Consider the following 17,009-nt stretch of genomic DNA (forward strand, 5'->3'; position numbering starts at 1 on the left):
TCTTCTGACAGCAGTAATGTTTGCTGCAAAGAGAATTTTTGATTTTTTTCTTTCTATCCCTGTTTTATTACCATTAAAATTATACTTGCAGTGACTGGCAGATCTAGCAATGTGATTAACGTACTTGTGTCAATGGTCCCAATATTCGTGATCATTCATTTATAAATAGACTAAATTGAATTGTATGACAACGTCCTGAAGCAGAGAAGTTTTTACAGTGGTTTGGGGCTGCTAAGAGTTCACTTCTCCTGGCATGATCAGCTGCTCTGTCTCCGGACCCACATTCACCGTCTTATTTTTATTTATTCATTGTGGAAGCTTGCTGTGTGCAAATTGGCCACTGTGTTTCCTATATTATAACAGTGACTACATTTCAAAGGTACCTCATTGGCTGTAAAGCACTTTGAGACATCCGGTGACCATGAAAGACGCTATATAAATGCAAGTCTTTCTTTTCCTTTTGTGGGATGTGGGCGTCGCCAGCAAATATTGCCCTTCCCGAATTGCCCTTGAGAAGGTGGTCGTGAGTTGCCTTTCTGAACCAGTACAGTCCTTGTGCTGAATGTGCTCCCACAGTGCTGTTAAGGAGGAAGCGTTGACCCAGCAACGGTGAAGGAACTTACAAGTTCAAATTATTTCCATGTGAGGATGGTGTGGAACTCAGCGAGGAACTTATAGATGGTGGTGTTCCCTTTGCCTGCTGCCCTTGTTCTTCTAGCTGGTAGAGGTCGCGGGTTTAGAAGGTGCTGTCAAAGAAGCCTTGGCAAGTTGCTGCAGTGCATCTTGCAGATGGTGCACACTGCTGCCACTGTGCATCGGTGGTGGAGGGAATGCATGTTTAAGGTGATGGATGGGGTGCCGATCTGACCTCCATGGAAGGTTGCAAGAGTTGGATTTAAGATTGTTCCCTTTCTTCAGAACCTGCAACAAGTTTAATATTCTATTGTCATTTGTACTGTAGCCGGTGCAGTAGTATAGTGTAGAGTTGGATATTGGACCGGGTGAGTTGGACACAGCACTGGGTGAGTCAAATGTTGGGCAGGTGATCTTTAGCACTGGTCGAATGAACTTGATGGGCCCAATGGCCTTTTGCCACCTTTGATTATTTATGTAGTTCTTAAAAGTTGCAAAGCATGGAGAGGTTGAATTCTACAATGGAGACATGTTTCTAAATTGACAAAGCCTCTCCTTGTAAATAGGATGGTCTTCTTACAACAACTTGCATTTATATAGCAGTTTTAATGGAGTAAAATGTCCTGAGGTACTTCACTGGAGCAAATATCAGACAAAGTTTGACACCAAGCCACATAAAGAGATTATTAGGATAGGTGACCAAAAGCTTGATCAAATAGGCAGAGGTGTTTAGGGACTGAATTCCATAGCTTAGGCAGCTAAAGGTACGGCCACTGATAGTAGAGTGAAGGAAATCGGGGATGCACAAGAGACTAGAATTGGAACAGCGCAGCGATCTCGGAGGATTGTAGGGCTGGCGGAGATTACAGAGATAGGGAGGGGCGAAGCCATGGAGGGATTTGAAAACAAGAATGAGAATTTTAAAATCGAGGTGTCGCTGGACCGGGAATCAATGTAGATGGCAGGGAGTGGAATGTTAATAAAACAATGCTGAGATGTGGAATTCACACTGTTATGACCAATTTTCCCTAAGGTTTGGAAGAGGATAAAAAGTTGGGATCCGGGATGTCGGATGTGGTTCAGGACGCTAAGCCCAAGCCAGCTGTGCCCATGAAACCATCAGCGATGGGTTCCCAGTTACTGGGCTATGTGGGAATCGACACCATCATTGAGCAAATGCGACGGAAGACTATGAAGACAGGATTCGATTTTAACATCATGGTCGTAGGTGAGAACTTAGACGTCGCATTTAACCTCACCTCTACACTTCCCGAATTTTCCTTTCTTGACTTGATAATCAGTGGCACAGATTTAAGGGAACTGGCTAATGAACCGAAGGAAAACATTTTTAATGCAGTGAGTTGTTGTGATCTAGAATGGGCTGCCTGAAAGGGCGGTGGAAGCAGATTAAAGAGTAACTTGCAAAAAGGAATTGGATAAATACTTGAAAGGGAAACATTTGCAGGGCTATGGGGAAAGAGCAGGGGAGTGGGATTATTTGGAAAGCTCTTTCACAGAGCCAGCACAGATGGGATGGGATGGGCCAAATGGGCCAAGTTCCGTGACTCAGCTCTAGGGACGAGCAGCGGTGGTGTTGCAAGTGAATTTCAAATCAGGGAACTTGGTGCCAAAAATGTGTTTTTATTCAGATGAATCTAGATGAAAGGCCACGGCCCAGAGTGCAGGACAACAAGTTGAAAAAGAGCTTAGGAGAGAAGAGCAGGTGAATCTGGCTGGTGAAAATCCCCTGGGGTTCTTTAAGAGAAACTCCTCTTTATAAAAGGATCTGATGATGAGTTCCCTCCTTTTAGGGGATTCTGATGAGACACTGCCTCTTATAACGGGTTTCACTTGAAGGTATTAAGGAGCCCTATGTGCCTTAACTTCCACCAGGGACAATATGGGGCTAGATTTTGTGCAGGAGATGGGGCTCCCATCACTGGGACAAAAAGGCAGGGGGAACCCCGCCTCTGCATTTTTTCAGCCCCCGACGCAATCCTCCGGTCTTTTGGGCTGAATGTTTAAGGAGGAAGGATCCCTGTCCCTTTAAAGGGCTGGCAACTCAGCAGTATCGGCAGCACCAACAGGAGTGGTGGCCACTGCCGGTACTGCAGAAGCCTCGGACACAGGCCCAGCTCTGGAACCCCAGGGATCGGTGAGGAGGGGCTGCCAGTGCCACTCCGGAAGGCCCCAGTGAGGGGGTTGCGGGTGAGCATTCGGTCCAGGTGGAGTGTGGGGGTCCTCCTTGGGCCACAAATTGCCCACGAAGGAGAGACCCCCCCCCCCCCAAGCCCGCATGGAGGGCACTTCATTTTCCAAGGTGTCCTCCCCGCGTGGTGGAGGCACCCCCACCCCCACCACTGGTAAGATCCCAGCAGCAACAGGAAAAGGCCCTTAAGTGGCCATTAGTAGGCTACTTAAGGGCCTCAATTGGCCTCTGGGCGGGAAGGCCATCGTCGGCCTATTCCACCCCAGGGAGAATTGGAACTGGCAATCCCGGCGTCAGGTTCCATGGTGGCTGCTGCCCCCCTCCCGCCACGGAACCCGCTGTCGGGAACCAAGATCCAGCCCATGAAGTCTATTGAATGAACAAGATAGCAATGATGGGGGTGGGAAAGGTGGTTACAGCAGGTCTTTCAAGAGAGTAAGATGTTCTCTATGTAGCTACATCAAGAAATATTCAGCTACTCCTGATGTCTACAGAAGCCCAGACACAGCAGACGGCAACCACCACCCCCAGAACCAAATTTCCCTCTGACCCGTGGAGGTGCTGACACTGACACCCTGAAGCACAACATTCCTAGGAGACTATCAGTGGTTCCCTTTCATCTGGAGCTGCAAATAGGATTGTCGACCCTCCAGGATTGCCCTGGACTCCTGGAGTAATTTAAGACACTGTTGTGAGCAACCCAGGAGAAAAACTGGGGACATAGTCTCAGAATAAGGAGTCAACTATTTAGGACTGAGATGAGGAGAAATTTCTTCACTCAGAGGGTTGGTGAATTGTCCACACCGGAGGGCTGTGGATACTGAGCTATTGAGTATATACGAGACAGAGAGCGATAGATTTCTGGACACTGAGGGAATCGAGGGATATGGGAAGTGGGCAGGAAAGTAAAGTTGAGGTAGAAGATCAGCCACTGTCTTACTGGGTGACGGAACAGGTTTGAGGGCTATGTCGCCTACTCCTGCTCCCATTTCTTATGTTCTTGTCACAGGGACATTACAAAAATTGTTTTTGTTATTTCCTTTGAACACTTTTGTTCGTTACTTTTAGAAATATTGGAGATGGAGAAAGAAAGACAATTTGGCTGAGTGGGCAGTTGGAGGCTGGTGGCGGGGTCATGTGATTAAACCTCCAGAATACATATAAGTAGAGTTGGCAACACTGAGGTGTACACACACACACACAAGCCAAACAGCTCCAGAGGAAGTAAATTTACACAATCTATACTGGATTTCTATACATATACAGCGGAACCTGTGTAAACAGACACTCCCAAAAAATGGATAACTTGTATAAAACTGACACTTATTGAAAGATCCAAATAACTTCCATGGTAAAATATATAACAAAGTACTCTGAAAACAGAGACATTCACAAACTACAAACTACGGAAGAAATTTCTCCTGAATTCCTTGTTGGATTTATTAGTGACTGACTGTCTTATCTGTATGGCCTCTAATTTCAATATCTACCCTATCAAACCCCTTGATAATTTTAAAGACTTCTATTAGATCGCTTCTCAGTACTCTCTTAAAGAGCCCCAGACTGTGCAGTCTTTCCTGATAGTTGTAGCCTCTCAGTTCTGGTATTTTTGCGTGTTCCTTGAACCTCTGTGTTTGTATAGACTGTACACAAAGACTGGTCACTCTAGATGGGATTAGTAACGCAATATTGTGGGTTCTTTATTGATCACAGAGGGGGCAACAATTACGTAGAGATGGTAACATTACAGGTGTATCTTCAAGACTGCCTAACACTCAGAATCACATGGTGTGTTACATAAAAGCTCTTACATGATTAATATGATCTTGTAGCCATACCTCTTAAAGGTGTACACACACAACAGGGAACATCCTTGGCACTTTCTCCAGTGCTTCTATATCCTTTCTTAAATATGGAGACCAGAATTATGCATCGTACTCTGAGTGCAGTCTAACCAAGATTCTATACATGCTTCATATAAGTTCTCTGCTTTTGAATTCTATCCCACTGAAAATGAACCCCAGTGTTCTGTTTGCATTTTTATGGCATTGTTAACCTGCATCACTACTTCCAATGTTTACCCTTAGATCACTTTATGCCTCTCCCCCATTTAGACTCTTATATTCCAAGGAGTAAGTGCCTCCTTATTCCTCCTACCTCACACTAATCTATGATTAAATTCATTTGCAATTCACTGTTCCATTTTTTTTTAAATACTAATCTCCTCAGCTCTGTTTTCCAGGTCAGAGTGGCTTGGGGAAGTCAACACTGGTGAACACATTGTTTAAGTCCCAAGTCAGTCGGAAATCTTGCAGCAGGAATCGAGAAGAGAAAGTCCCTAAAACTGTGGAGATCAGAACAGTTGGTCATGGTGAGATCTCATACATTCCGTAGCATTTTATTTTCTCACTGTTTCGGGTTCAGAAGACAAAAATCAAACGAGACTGAAATACATTTTGAAGGAATTGGTTTTATTCACATTAAGACACGAGAGTTTGAAGATGCTTACCAGCTCAGAGGCAAGAATGAAATGCTGGGATACTAAGGGGTGAATCCTGCCTTGTCATCTTTAAACTACTTCTGGTTCTCTCTCCTTGAAATCACAGTAAAATCATAGTCTATAAACCCTCTTTTCTACTGTAAAACAGCTTGCTGGCGTTTTCAGCCCTCTCTCAATCTCAGCTTGAGAAAACTACTGTGTTTATTATGCTTTCCTTATCTCTTCTAACCCAGTCTTTGGAAAGTGCCCCCTATCTAGAACAGCACTTTCTCTCCTCAATAGTCTGAAGCAATAATAAGATGGATGATCTTGGTCAAGCTTCCCAGCATTCCTTCTGATTTTGGTCAAGTTTAACAATTCTGTGTTCTGTCCTTTGTTAACAAATTCTGCTCTTTTACCAAGTAATCTAGAGTTTCTAATCCTTTCAGCTTCCTTAAAAGACAGGGATTAAAAGTCCAAAGCCCTTCAATACACAGCCTGCCACTTCACAGTGAAGTACATTCAGACAAAACCCGCTGTTGCCATATTTCAAATTGTACTTTGTTGAGAAACCAAATAAGCTTTGCTTTTACCATGTGGGATGTATACAACACTCCATCCTGTGTTATCCTGTGTATAGCAGGCTTCGCCCTGTGTTATCCTGTATGTAATACGCTCCAGCCTGTGTTATCCTGAATATAGAATGCTCCAACCTGTGTTAACGTGTATGTAACAGGCTGCAGCCTGTGTTATCCTGTATGTAACATGCTCCAACCTGTGTTATCCTGTATGTAACACGCTCCAGCATGTGTTATCCTGTATGTATGTAACACATTGCAGTGTTATCCTGGTTCTGTGTCCTGGCCAATAGCTTTGATCAGTTGGTAGACGGTGCAGCCAACTATTTTGTTGCCATGGCACTGATGTCAAAAAAACCTGAAGCTAGATTATGCTCAAACAGGAGGCAGGGTCCTGTTAAAGTAACTAAAAATAGGAGATCCCTTATCACTGACTGCTCAACCAGAGAAAATAATCTGTCTTCATGATTTTAAAAACGTATATCAAATCTCTTTGCTTTCTCTGCTTCAATGGAAATAGTCGCAGTATCTCAATTCTCTTCTCGTAATTATAATTTCCCATCCCTGGCATCATCCTGGTGAATCTACACTCGAATGGCTTTCATGTTCTTTCTAGAATAGACACACCGCACTCTAACTGTGTATAATCTTATCATTAACTCTTCATTCTTGTCCCATTATAAAACCAGGAGCAGCAAATCTCAGAGTTCCTTTCCCCGCCCATCCACTGATTGCCTTTCTTTGTCACAGTTATCGAGGAGAAAGGAGTAAAGATGAAGCTGACAGTTATCGACACACCAGGATTCGGTGATCAAATCAACAATGACAACTGGTATGTTCTTAGGACACTTTAACCACACACACTCACTGCCAAGATCTACTCAAAGATTTTCAATGATGGGCTTTAAAGAATGGCCATTGACTCTGAACGGCTGTGAACAGCCATTAGGGTGTTGAGGTTAAGTGTACGATATTCATCAAAAGCCCATGAAATGGTTGTGAACCCTGGTACCTGTTACTCTGTGTGTGACTCACTCTCAGGCTCAGCTCCTGTTATTCTGTGTGTGACTCACTCCCAAGTGACTAATATTCTGTCTGACTCTAACATTACACAATGGGGTATTAAGATAAAAATCCCTAACACTGTCATCTGAAATTCCGCTTTCCACTATTTTAGCCAAGGATGAACCTCTGCATTAAAATAGCATTGGGTTTGAGACGTGCATATCAACTGAGCATACCTAGTATTCCACGGTGCAAAGTCAGGGTTAGTGTTGCCCGTGAATGAGCCCCAATCTGAGTGGCCAACGGGCTCTAACGTACCCTTGGTCTGTTGCAGCTGGGAGCCAATCGAGAAATACATCAGTGAACAGTACGAAAAATTTCTGAAGGAGGAGGCGAACATCGCGAGGAAGAAGCGGATCCCTGACACTCGCGTGCACTGTTGCCTGTACTTCATCTCCCCCACCGGCCACTCGTATGTATTGAACATCCCGCGTGTACCACACAACAGTCTCTGTCTAACCTATCAGTGCTCTCTCCTCCGGTCATAAGGCCATGGAGAGAGCGAACAAGCTTCCAGGTTTATCACAATGGGGTATAGAATGTAAAGGTTATCATGATCCTACGTCCTGGTGGTGAGGAATTGCATACGGCACAGGATGATGTCTATCCCTTTGATGGTTTACAGTCCTAACAGCTTATAGTGAACAGGTTGGCATTCACACGATTAGCCTGCTATAAGCATTGGATAGTTTATCATCTTTTACAGGGACAAAGACTTTCCTCACTAGCAGAGCAGCGAACTCACACTCTCATGGCAGGACATGACTCCACACCCATTTGTTTCAAAAGACTTACATTTATATGGCACCTTTCACGACTTCGGGACATGTTTTTCCAGCCAATGATCACTTTTGGAAGTGTAACACAGCAGCCAATTTGCGCACAGCAAGCTCCCACAAATAACAATGAGATAAAGACCTGATAACCTGTTTCATTGATGATGGGTTGAGGGGTAAATATTGGCCGGATCACTGGGGAGAACTCCCCTGTTCTTCTTCAGTTCGTACCGTGGGATCTTTTACCTCCATCGGACAGGACAAACAAGGACTCGGTTCAACATCTCATCCTAAAGGCAGCAGCTCTGACAGGCCAGTACTCCCTCAGCACTGGCACTGGATTGTTAGGCCAGATCTTGTACACAAGTTTCTGGAGTGGGGATTTGACTCCACATTCTTCTGCCTCTAAGGCAAGCGTGTAATCACTGAGCTACAGCTGGGATTGCCCTTCACATAAGCTGCAATTCTCTCCCAAGTGAGTTCACACTGCCCTGTGTTTCCCCACATGCTTCCACAACAGATTACTTTGCTCATCTCCAACCGGATGATGCTTTAACTCTACAACCCTGACAGCCACCAAAAACTAACTTCATAAAATCCACTGAGACCGGGGAACAAAACAGGTACAGACACAGAATAATCCAGGGAGGAATTTAAATATAAATACAGAATGATAAGGAGGTGGAAAAAGATTGTTGAACTGCCAAAAAATAGCCAGACCACTTAATGTCTTATAATTGGCATTTTTGTGATTGACTTCAGTGGCAATGGGAAAATGGTTAGCACTATTTGTCTGACATAGGCAGCGTAGTGGTGGGAACTGTAATGATGGTACCAAGCCAACCACACCAGGGTTACAGATCACCCGGGGTAACAGGAGGGGGCCGATACTGCACCTCTGAACTCTGAGGAGGGGAAATTCCAATGTGTGGGGATTGGGCTTGACTCTAATGCCTTCCACGGATTCATTGTCCAGGCTCCCAGGCAGGGAGGGTCTTTAGGGTGAGGTCAAAGAAGGTTGCCAGCATCTAGCCACAGTGTTTCTTCAGGAAATCATGGCCTCAACATCACTTTCGACAGCACCTTCCAAACCCACAGCCTCTACCACCTAGAAGGACAAGGGCAGCAGACATATGGGAACACCACTACCTGCAAGTTCCCCTCCAAGTCACACACCATCCTGACTTGGAACTATATCGCCGTTCCTTCATTGTTGCTGGTTCAAAATCCTGGAACTTCCTTCCTAACAGCACTGTGGGTGTACCTCCATCACATTGACTGCAGCGGTTCAAGAAGGCGACTCACCACCACCTTCTCAAGGACAATTAGCAATGAGCAACAAATGCTGGCCTTGCCAGCAATGCCCACATCCCATGAAAGAATTTAAAAAGCCTCCAGCCTCCTCTAACCCCACCCGTTTCTGACTGATATGTTTCTCCTTGCAGGCTGCGGCCCCTGGATGTTGAGTTTATGAAGCGCCTTGGAAAAATAATGAACATTATTCCTGTCATTGCGAAGGCCGACACAATGACCCTGGAGGAGAGGCATGAATTTAAACTGAGGGTGAGTCAGTCCCATTAACCCCTGCCTCCATGTGTCTGCAAACAGATACTCAGTGATGAAACAGAGTCCGTTAGCTCTTTCAAAGGAATTTAGATGTTTACTTCAAAAGGGCAGGGGACGGGGGTGGGGGGGGGGGGGAGTGGGTGGGGGGGAGGTGTTGTGGGGGGGGATGAATTTATGAAACTCAATGGAAGCTCGAGGAACAGAATCTCATCTCATCTTTTAACTCAGCACTTTACAGTATTCCGCTCTCAACATCGAGCTCAACAATTTTAGATCATAACCTCTGCTCTCATTTTTTTCAGGCAGCAGGTGATAGTAATGCTTCTGCTCTTGCCATTTACACCTCCTCTAGACCATCTTCGGTTCTGTCACTTGTCCCGTTACCACTCCCTTTTTGCCTTGCACTATCATCCATTTTGTTATTTAATCTCTTTTGCCTTCCCCTCCACCCTGCCACCACAGACCTTCCCTTTTGCTCTTTCCTCCCTTCCCCTTTTCGCTGTCTCTGTACTTGCTTAAAACCTGTTACATCTCGAACTACCTCCAGTTCTGATGAAAACTCATCGGCCTGAAACGTTAACTTTGCTTCTCTCTCCACAGATTCTGCCCGAGCTGCTTTGCATTTCCAGCAATTTCTGTTTTTATATCATTATACATCATACCAAAATTCTGTCTGTTAATAATTAGTCTGTTATTTTTAGTGCATTGATTAACACCTCTGTGTTAAGCCCCTGCCAGTGCTATTTTAATCACGTTTAAAATAAATGTGCAAAGGATTGTGTTAAAATATTGAATTTTAACCAAGCCTGTTAACAAAAGTGGTAAAAATCACACCCAGAGTGAATTAAACTCAGTTACAAAATGTTCTAGAAAATTCATCAATTTGAGTGTGGAAACTGGTCCAATTAAAAGGTGAAAATGGTGATTTTGATTCCCTATGCTGTAGAGAGGGTAGAGCTTATTGTTTTAACTGACAAACTGTTTCATTACACCTTGTGCAAACTGTCTCTGCAGCTTCATTCCTTGCTGAACGTCAGTCCATGATTCAGTGAGGTTCAGGGGCACCGACTGTGATTTGTTTTTAACTCATTTTGTGCTTGGACATATCAGGTGCGGAAGGAGCTGGAGGCAAATGGAATCGAGTTCTACCCACAGAGAGAATTCGATGAAGACATGGAAGACAAGATGGAGAATGACAAAATCAGGGTGAGTAGGAATCCATCTCAACCTCAGACCTGTACAAGTATGTACGGGTGTGTACAGATGTATGAGATTTGTACAGGTATATACAGAGGCGTACAGGTGTATGCATGCATGTCTGTCATAGTACGTACAGTGTATGCAGATGTGGCTGTACAGGTGTGTGATAGTCACATAGACAGCAGAATTATTCAATGACCCTTGTGTCACAGCAGATGTCATGAACCTTGCGATCTTGTACACTGCAGCATAGGCTGTTGTGGGCCTGTAGCATGACCTGATAAACCTTATAATCATATGTAGTGCAATGTAGAGTGGCCTAATAGACCTTAAGCCACACAATTCACATAGTTTACCATGAAGAACTGTGTGTTATTAAAACAGTAAACACGCAGTAGGTTACTGATTTGGGGTTGCGACCCTTAGTCTGAACCCCAGTACATTAACCAGCCATCGCTCTGCACCCACAGACTATGCCTTTCAGGAGATAGGCTGATGACAGTTCCTTGATTGATGATCAAAACCAGCATGGACTCAGTTACCCAGAGTTATATCTCCCTACTTTATCAATGGTCAGTTATCTTCTTCACTATTACACGATCCTCTTAAACAACATCCTTGTATAGGAACATGGGAACAGAAGGAGGCCATTCAGCCCCTCGTGCCTGTTCCATCATTCAATGAGACCCGGCTGATCTGTATCCTAACTCCATATACCCGCCTTTTCCCCATATCCTTTCATACCTGTGGTTAACAAAAATCTATCAATCTCAGGTTTAAAATTAACATTAAAATTAACAATTGATCATCAATTGCCATTCTACAGTGTGATGAAACCCAGTTCTGCTGAACAGCCTTGACCCAAAGCATTCCCTGATCAACCTGTGTCATAGTTCCAACATTTCTGGACTTTGGCCGGAATTTTACATTGGGCGGGAGGCCCCGGCCACTGGCCAAAAGGTCAGTGGCAAGCCCAACATCGCTGGGCTTGAGGAGCCTCACTGGGACTTTTTCCTCCCCAGGCCCTTAATTGGTCTTGGGCAGGACTTCCACATCCTTCAGGCAGGAAGTCCCATCTAATGGATCTGATAATGCCAGCCGATCAACGGCCTGGCAGATCTTAGTCCCAACAGCACCAGTGGGCGCAGTGGCCACTGCTGGGACTACACCCAGCTTCTGGAGGAAGAGGAAGGTCGGCCCCAGATAGAAGGTGTGTTTTTTGGGGCCTCATCGGGGACAATTATCTGGACCCCAGTGCGGCAAGGCAGGGGTGGGGGTGGGGGGGGTGGGGGTCAGTTGGGGGAAGGGAGTCGTGTTGTGCGTTGGGGATGATTGGGGCTTCGAGGTGCCCATCCGTGAGCCACAGGGTGCCCGATCAGGAGGGCTTCCCCCAGCCCGCAAGAAGGTGGCCAGGTTTCATCTGGCGGCATTCTTGGGGCCTTTGGTGCCCACCCACCGCAGGTAAAATACTTGCAGTGGCAGGAGGAGGCCCTCAAGTGCCATTTAATTGGCCACTTAAGGGCCTTGATTGGCCTGGGGTGGGCGGGCTGTTTCTCACCACCGTCGCCCCACGTAAAATTGCAGTAGAGGTGGGAAGGCATTGAGAATAGTTCCCCCCCACCCCACCAACCCCCCGCCTCCCACTCAATTTTTGACCCCCCCCCCCCCCCATCACCAGCACACTCGTTGGGGGGCCGTAAAATTCCGGCCTTTCTTCCAGATTTTTAGCGCGCAGAGTTATTTTTATTATTTGTCTTCAGCTTCTGGTGTGTTTTTCTCCATTCCATAGGATACCATGCCATTCGCCATCGTTGGCAGTGACACTGAATATCAAATAAATGGGAAAAGAGTGTTGGGAAGGAAAACACCCTGGGGAATCATTGAGGGTGAGTCCTGCGGCTTGTTACTGAGGGTCACTGATACAGGTCCTGGGTAGGTCAAGAATGGATTCACTTGATAGGTGTCTCAGCTCTCAGTGCTATCTGCCAGCCTCTCCGTTTTACAAAAGTGATTGCTTCTCTGAACTTTCCTCTCTTGTTCCCCCTAAGCTCCAAATACAACGTCCTTCACACTCTTCCTCCCTCCATCCTCAGTGTTCCAATCATAATTCATCCCAAGGGCAACAAAAACAGAAAACACTAGAAATACTCAGCAGGTCAGGCAGCATCTGTGAAGAGAGACACGGGATTAACATTTCAGGTCGTAACTTTTCATCATCCTGCACGCTCCAACTTTAACTTATTCTGTCTCTGGAGCTCACAACTGAGAAACTCCTCACCTCCCTCATCTTTCCTTTCTCTGACAAGTGGTTAAAACCCAAGCTTAACATCATCTAATCACTATTTCTTGATTTATTTTTAGTGGTGCCCCTGCATTACAAGCCTTCGTCCAGAACCAGATTTCCCAAGAGTAAATAAATAATGTTAAGGGTGCGATATACCAGGCTTGTTTCACTGGGCACTGAATGGTCTAATTTTATGAAACATAACTGTACATTCACTCTTTGTGAGGGAGTTAAAGTCCAATTAGTTTCAACCCAGGGGTACCTTTTCCCAGCTCAAGATAGCAGCAGATCCTTGGGTTCAGGTTTGCAGATGAAGATTACCCTCTGGTACCATGCCCAAATGATACCCCCCTGTCTAAAGCCTAAAAATAAGTGTCAATGGGCCTTTTGACTCTAGGCAATCACAGCCAAGAGTATTTTCCCTGTCCTCATCCATGTCTGCACACATGCACTTCCTAGCAGAAGCCATGGATGGCGATGGGGAGTAGTAGCTGTGACTGGTTGCTCCAGCTGAGGTCAGCATAGGTCAGGATGGCACCTGGATGACACATTCTTATGAAAGAAAAACTTGCATTTATATAGCGCCTTTCTTGACTATTGCACTGTAAGAATCACGGCAGCCAATGTGTGTACAGCAAGCTCTCACAAACAGCGATGTGATGATGACCAGATAGTCTGCTTTAAAGATGTTGGTTGAGGGATAAATATTGTCCAGGACACTGCGGAGAAGTCCTCTGCTCTTCTTCGAAATAGTGCCATGGGATCTTTTACATCCACCTGAGAGAGCAGTCAGGGGCCTCGATTTAATGCCTTGGAATATGCTGACGTGGGGCCTGATGCCTGTTGGAGGACACTTCCAAGACATTCGACGGACTCTGCCCACTGGTACAAGTGATGAGCTACTCTTTAAAGGGGGTCACTGGAGGGCAAAGACAACTTGTTAAACCGGAATGTCCCTCCTAGGGCCCACATAACAACTCTTGTTCAGTGCCTATGGGGTGCGACTCCCCTCCACCTGGGCTGATATTACTCACTCAGGGTGTGGTTGTTTCTGGTAGCAGCTCTCAATTCATGCACTAACGACTAGTGAACTCCACAAAATGATGATAAAAGGAACATTAGCTCAGGATTAGTGCCAACAGCATAAATGGAAGGAATGGGTTTCCAAGAGATGGAGGACTTAGCTTCAAAGTGCCTAATGAAACAAAATCGTTCACAGCATTTAAGAGGGGATTAGGCAAATACTTGAAGAATAAAATATTAGAGGACATGGTGAAAGAGAAGGGAAGTGGAATTAGAATCAATAGTTTCAGTGGGAGAACTAACCCTGGCACAGGACAGTGGGCTGATGACCTCTATCTGTAAAACAAATGTCCACGATTCTTATGACTCTATCATTGCAAGTCAGTCGGGAAGTCATTTGCATTATATTCTGTTCAATTCAGTGGCATTCACTGAAGGCCTGAGTTGAGATGGATTCTGATGTGTCTGTGTATTTTTGTGCTGTTAAGTAATTTTCAGAGTCACATGATGGAGTAACCTTCTTCACATCAATGTCCTAATGTTTGGTTTGATTGACCGGTTCCCCAAACTGCTCGAGAGATCAGTCGCTGAATCATCCTGGAAACAAAATGGAGCCTGAATTGATGGCAAATTATTCCACATTTTCTATGATTAAATAAACACAAATTCTTTTAGAAACAGTCAATAGGACCAACACAGCTTGAAGCTAGAAACAAGACTGTTCAGGAATTATTTACTTAGTAGGTCAGGCAGCCTTGGTAGAAAGACAATATTAGACAACACTTCGGGCCTTAAACCCTTCATTGGGACTAAAGAACTCTGCATTCTATTGCATATTCCAAAGCCTCAAGACATTCCAAAATACGCGATAGCCAATTAAGTATTTTTGAAATGTAGTCACTGTGATAATGTAGGAAACACAGTAGCTTTGGCCGTGCAGCATTAATGCACTAGAGTGTTGGCCTGGATTTTGTGCTCAACTCTCAGAACTGAAGAAGTCTTTTGTATAAAGCCTGAGTGGGACCACACCTAGAGTACTGTGTACAGTTTTGTTCTCCTTACCTAAGGAAGGATATACTTGCCCTGGTGGGAGTGCAACAAAGGTTCATTGGACTGATTCCTGGGATGAGGGGATTGTCCTATGAGGGGAAATGGAGCAGATTGGAAATATATTCCCTGGAATTTAGAAGAATGAAATGTGATCTCATTCAGACATATAAAATTCTTAAAGGGCCTTTACAGGTTAGTTGCTGGAAGGGTATTTACTCAGGCTGGGGAGTCTGGAATTAGGGGCTACCATCTCAGAATATGGAGTTGGTCATTTAGGACTGAGATGAGGAAAAGATTGTGAATCTTTGGAATTCTCTACCCCAGACAGCAGTGGATGTTCAGTCATTGAGTATATTCACAGCTGCGATTGATAGCTTTTTGGATACTGACATAAGCGATATGAGATTAGGAAAATGGGAAATAGGAGCAGGAGTAGGCCATTCGGCCCCTCGAGCCTGCTCTACCATTCAACTGGATCATGACTGATCTTCTACCTCAATGCCTTTTTCCTGCACTACCCCCAGATATCTTTAATATCTAGAAATTCATCAATGTGTAGGAAGTTGAGGTAGATGATCAGCCATGGTCATATTAAATGGAAGAGCAGGCTCAAAGGGCCAAATGGCCTACTCCTGCTCCTATTTCTTATGCCTCCTGAATGTGGCTTGGACCCACGACCTTCTGACTTGGTGAGAGTGATATCACTGAGCCAGCTGACTAGGAGATATTGCAGATGGGCAGCAATTAAAAAGGACACAATGAGAGACAGGGGGTAAGGGCAAAAGAGAAAAAACATGAATACACAAGAGAAGTAGAGTCAGCTGTGAAATGGGGTGATTAAATGGCAGACAAAAGCTGACAAAAGGAGACATAATGAGAGAAATCAAAGATATATACGAGACACAGTGAAAAAGTGACGAGTTATAGACGAAAAGGGAAACATGACATTGTCTCTTAAACCTGAAAGTTTGTTCCAGAACTGAATTATTGTGTAAAATAAATAACTCTTCATTTCTCTACCTAAATTGCTGTTTTAAACATGTGTTTCCTGGTATTTGCCCAGATCGGTTTTGTCAATCCCCTTTGCACCTTTAAAAACTTCAAATAAGTCACCTTAATGTCTCCTCTTCCAAGAAAACAATCCCATTTCCCTTAACTTTGGATGAATTTTGACCATGGAAGATGCCAATTGTCAGGATTCCTGTTTCCTATAAATATGAGTCAGGGCTTAGAACATTCCATAATTACTTAACATTCTGAGGCTTGACCTCTGACCTACTGATACAAAACAGGCCACTTGATCACTAGTTAGAAACAGGGCAAACCCTCAACTCTTCATAGTTATCAACTAGACTTTGCCTAGCCAATAATGAAACCGATGGCTTTGACTTTATGGGATTGGTGGATCTGTTTCTTCAGGAATTTTGTTTCCAAGACCGTCAACACATTCTGATCTGATGTTTCTTTCTTGTCTCCTTCTAGTTGAGAATGTCACTCACTGTGAGTTTCCTCTTCTCCGGGACCTCATCGTTAGGTAATGATAGTTCTTACAAGTGTAAGATTTACTCTACCTTTTTTTATTGTATTTCATGAATTTCTCTCTTTATCTCTCTCCACATCTTTCTATTTCTCCTCTTTGCTGCCTGTTCTTTTCTCCATCTTTATTTATGCGTCATATCTCCTCTCTTTTCACCTTTTTCTCTTTCATATTTTTTCTAATTTCCCTTCTATCATGCTCTCGCTGTGTCTTTCTTCCTCAATTTTAAGTTCTTTTTTTTCTCCCCTCAATCTGTACTACATCTTTCTCTCTTGTACAATTTTAATCATTGTTTCACATTTTTCTTCCCTCTCCCTCCCCTTCCTAATTGCCAACCTTCCATTTTATTTTCCACCTTTTTCTGTTTCCTTCCCCATTTATCTTACCCCTACTTTCTCTGTTCATCTTTTGCTGATGCTCCTTCTCTTTGCTTCTCTCTATCTGTTGCCTCCCTCAATTCATTTTCTCACTGTTTCTCTTTTTCCCTTTTGTTTTACTATTGCACTTTGTCTCTTCACCTCTCTTTCTACTGCCTTTCCCTCTCCTCCTATCCTCTTCTCCCTGTTTACTTCCTTCTCTGAATGTCCTTGTATTTTTTTTCCCTCCTCT

The 17,009-nt window shown here is 44.4% G+C and overlaps 1 protein-coding gene across 7 annotated transcripts in view; it reads left to right on the plus strand.

The window, feature by feature from the left end:
* The window catches only part of septin3 (septin 3), a 47,877-nt gene that overhangs the window by 19,428 nt on the left and 11,440 nt on the right, over nucleotides 1-17,009 (plus strand). For 4 of the 7 annotated variants that reach the window (XM_068019467.1, XM_068019468.1, XM_068019466.1 and 1 more), the window contains exons 2-9: nucleotides 1,667-1,861; nucleotides 5,085-5,213; nucleotides 6,650-6,731; nucleotides 7,239-7,376; nucleotides 9,186-9,303; nucleotides 10,417-10,512; nucleotides 12,296-12,392; nucleotides 16,346-16,397. In XM_068019467.1, the coding sequence (XP_067875568.1) occupies nucleotides 1,699-1,861; nucleotides 5,085-5,213; nucleotides 6,650-6,731; nucleotides 7,239-7,376; nucleotides 9,186-9,303; nucleotides 10,417-10,512; nucleotides 12,296-12,392; nucleotides 16,346-16,397 (875 nt within the window). In that variant the 5' untranslated portion in view covers nucleotides 1,667-1,698. The remainder of the gene's footprint in view (nucleotides 1-1,666; nucleotides 1,862-5,084; nucleotides 5,214-6,649; nucleotides 6,732-7,238; nucleotides 7,377-9,185; nucleotides 9,304-10,416; nucleotides 10,513-12,295; nucleotides 12,393-16,345; nucleotides 16,398-17,009) is intronic. The other 3 variants (XM_068019472.1, XM_068019473.1, XM_068019471.1) reach the window with 2 other exon arrangements.

Source organism: Heterodontus francisci, chromosome 41, assembly GCF_036365525.1.
Source record: "Heterodontus francisci isolate sHetFra1 chromosome 41, sHetFra1.hap1, whole genome shotgun sequence".
Lineage (NCBI taxonomy): Eukaryota > Metazoa > Chordata > Chondrichthyes > Heterodontiformes > Heterodontidae > Heterodontus > Heterodontus francisci.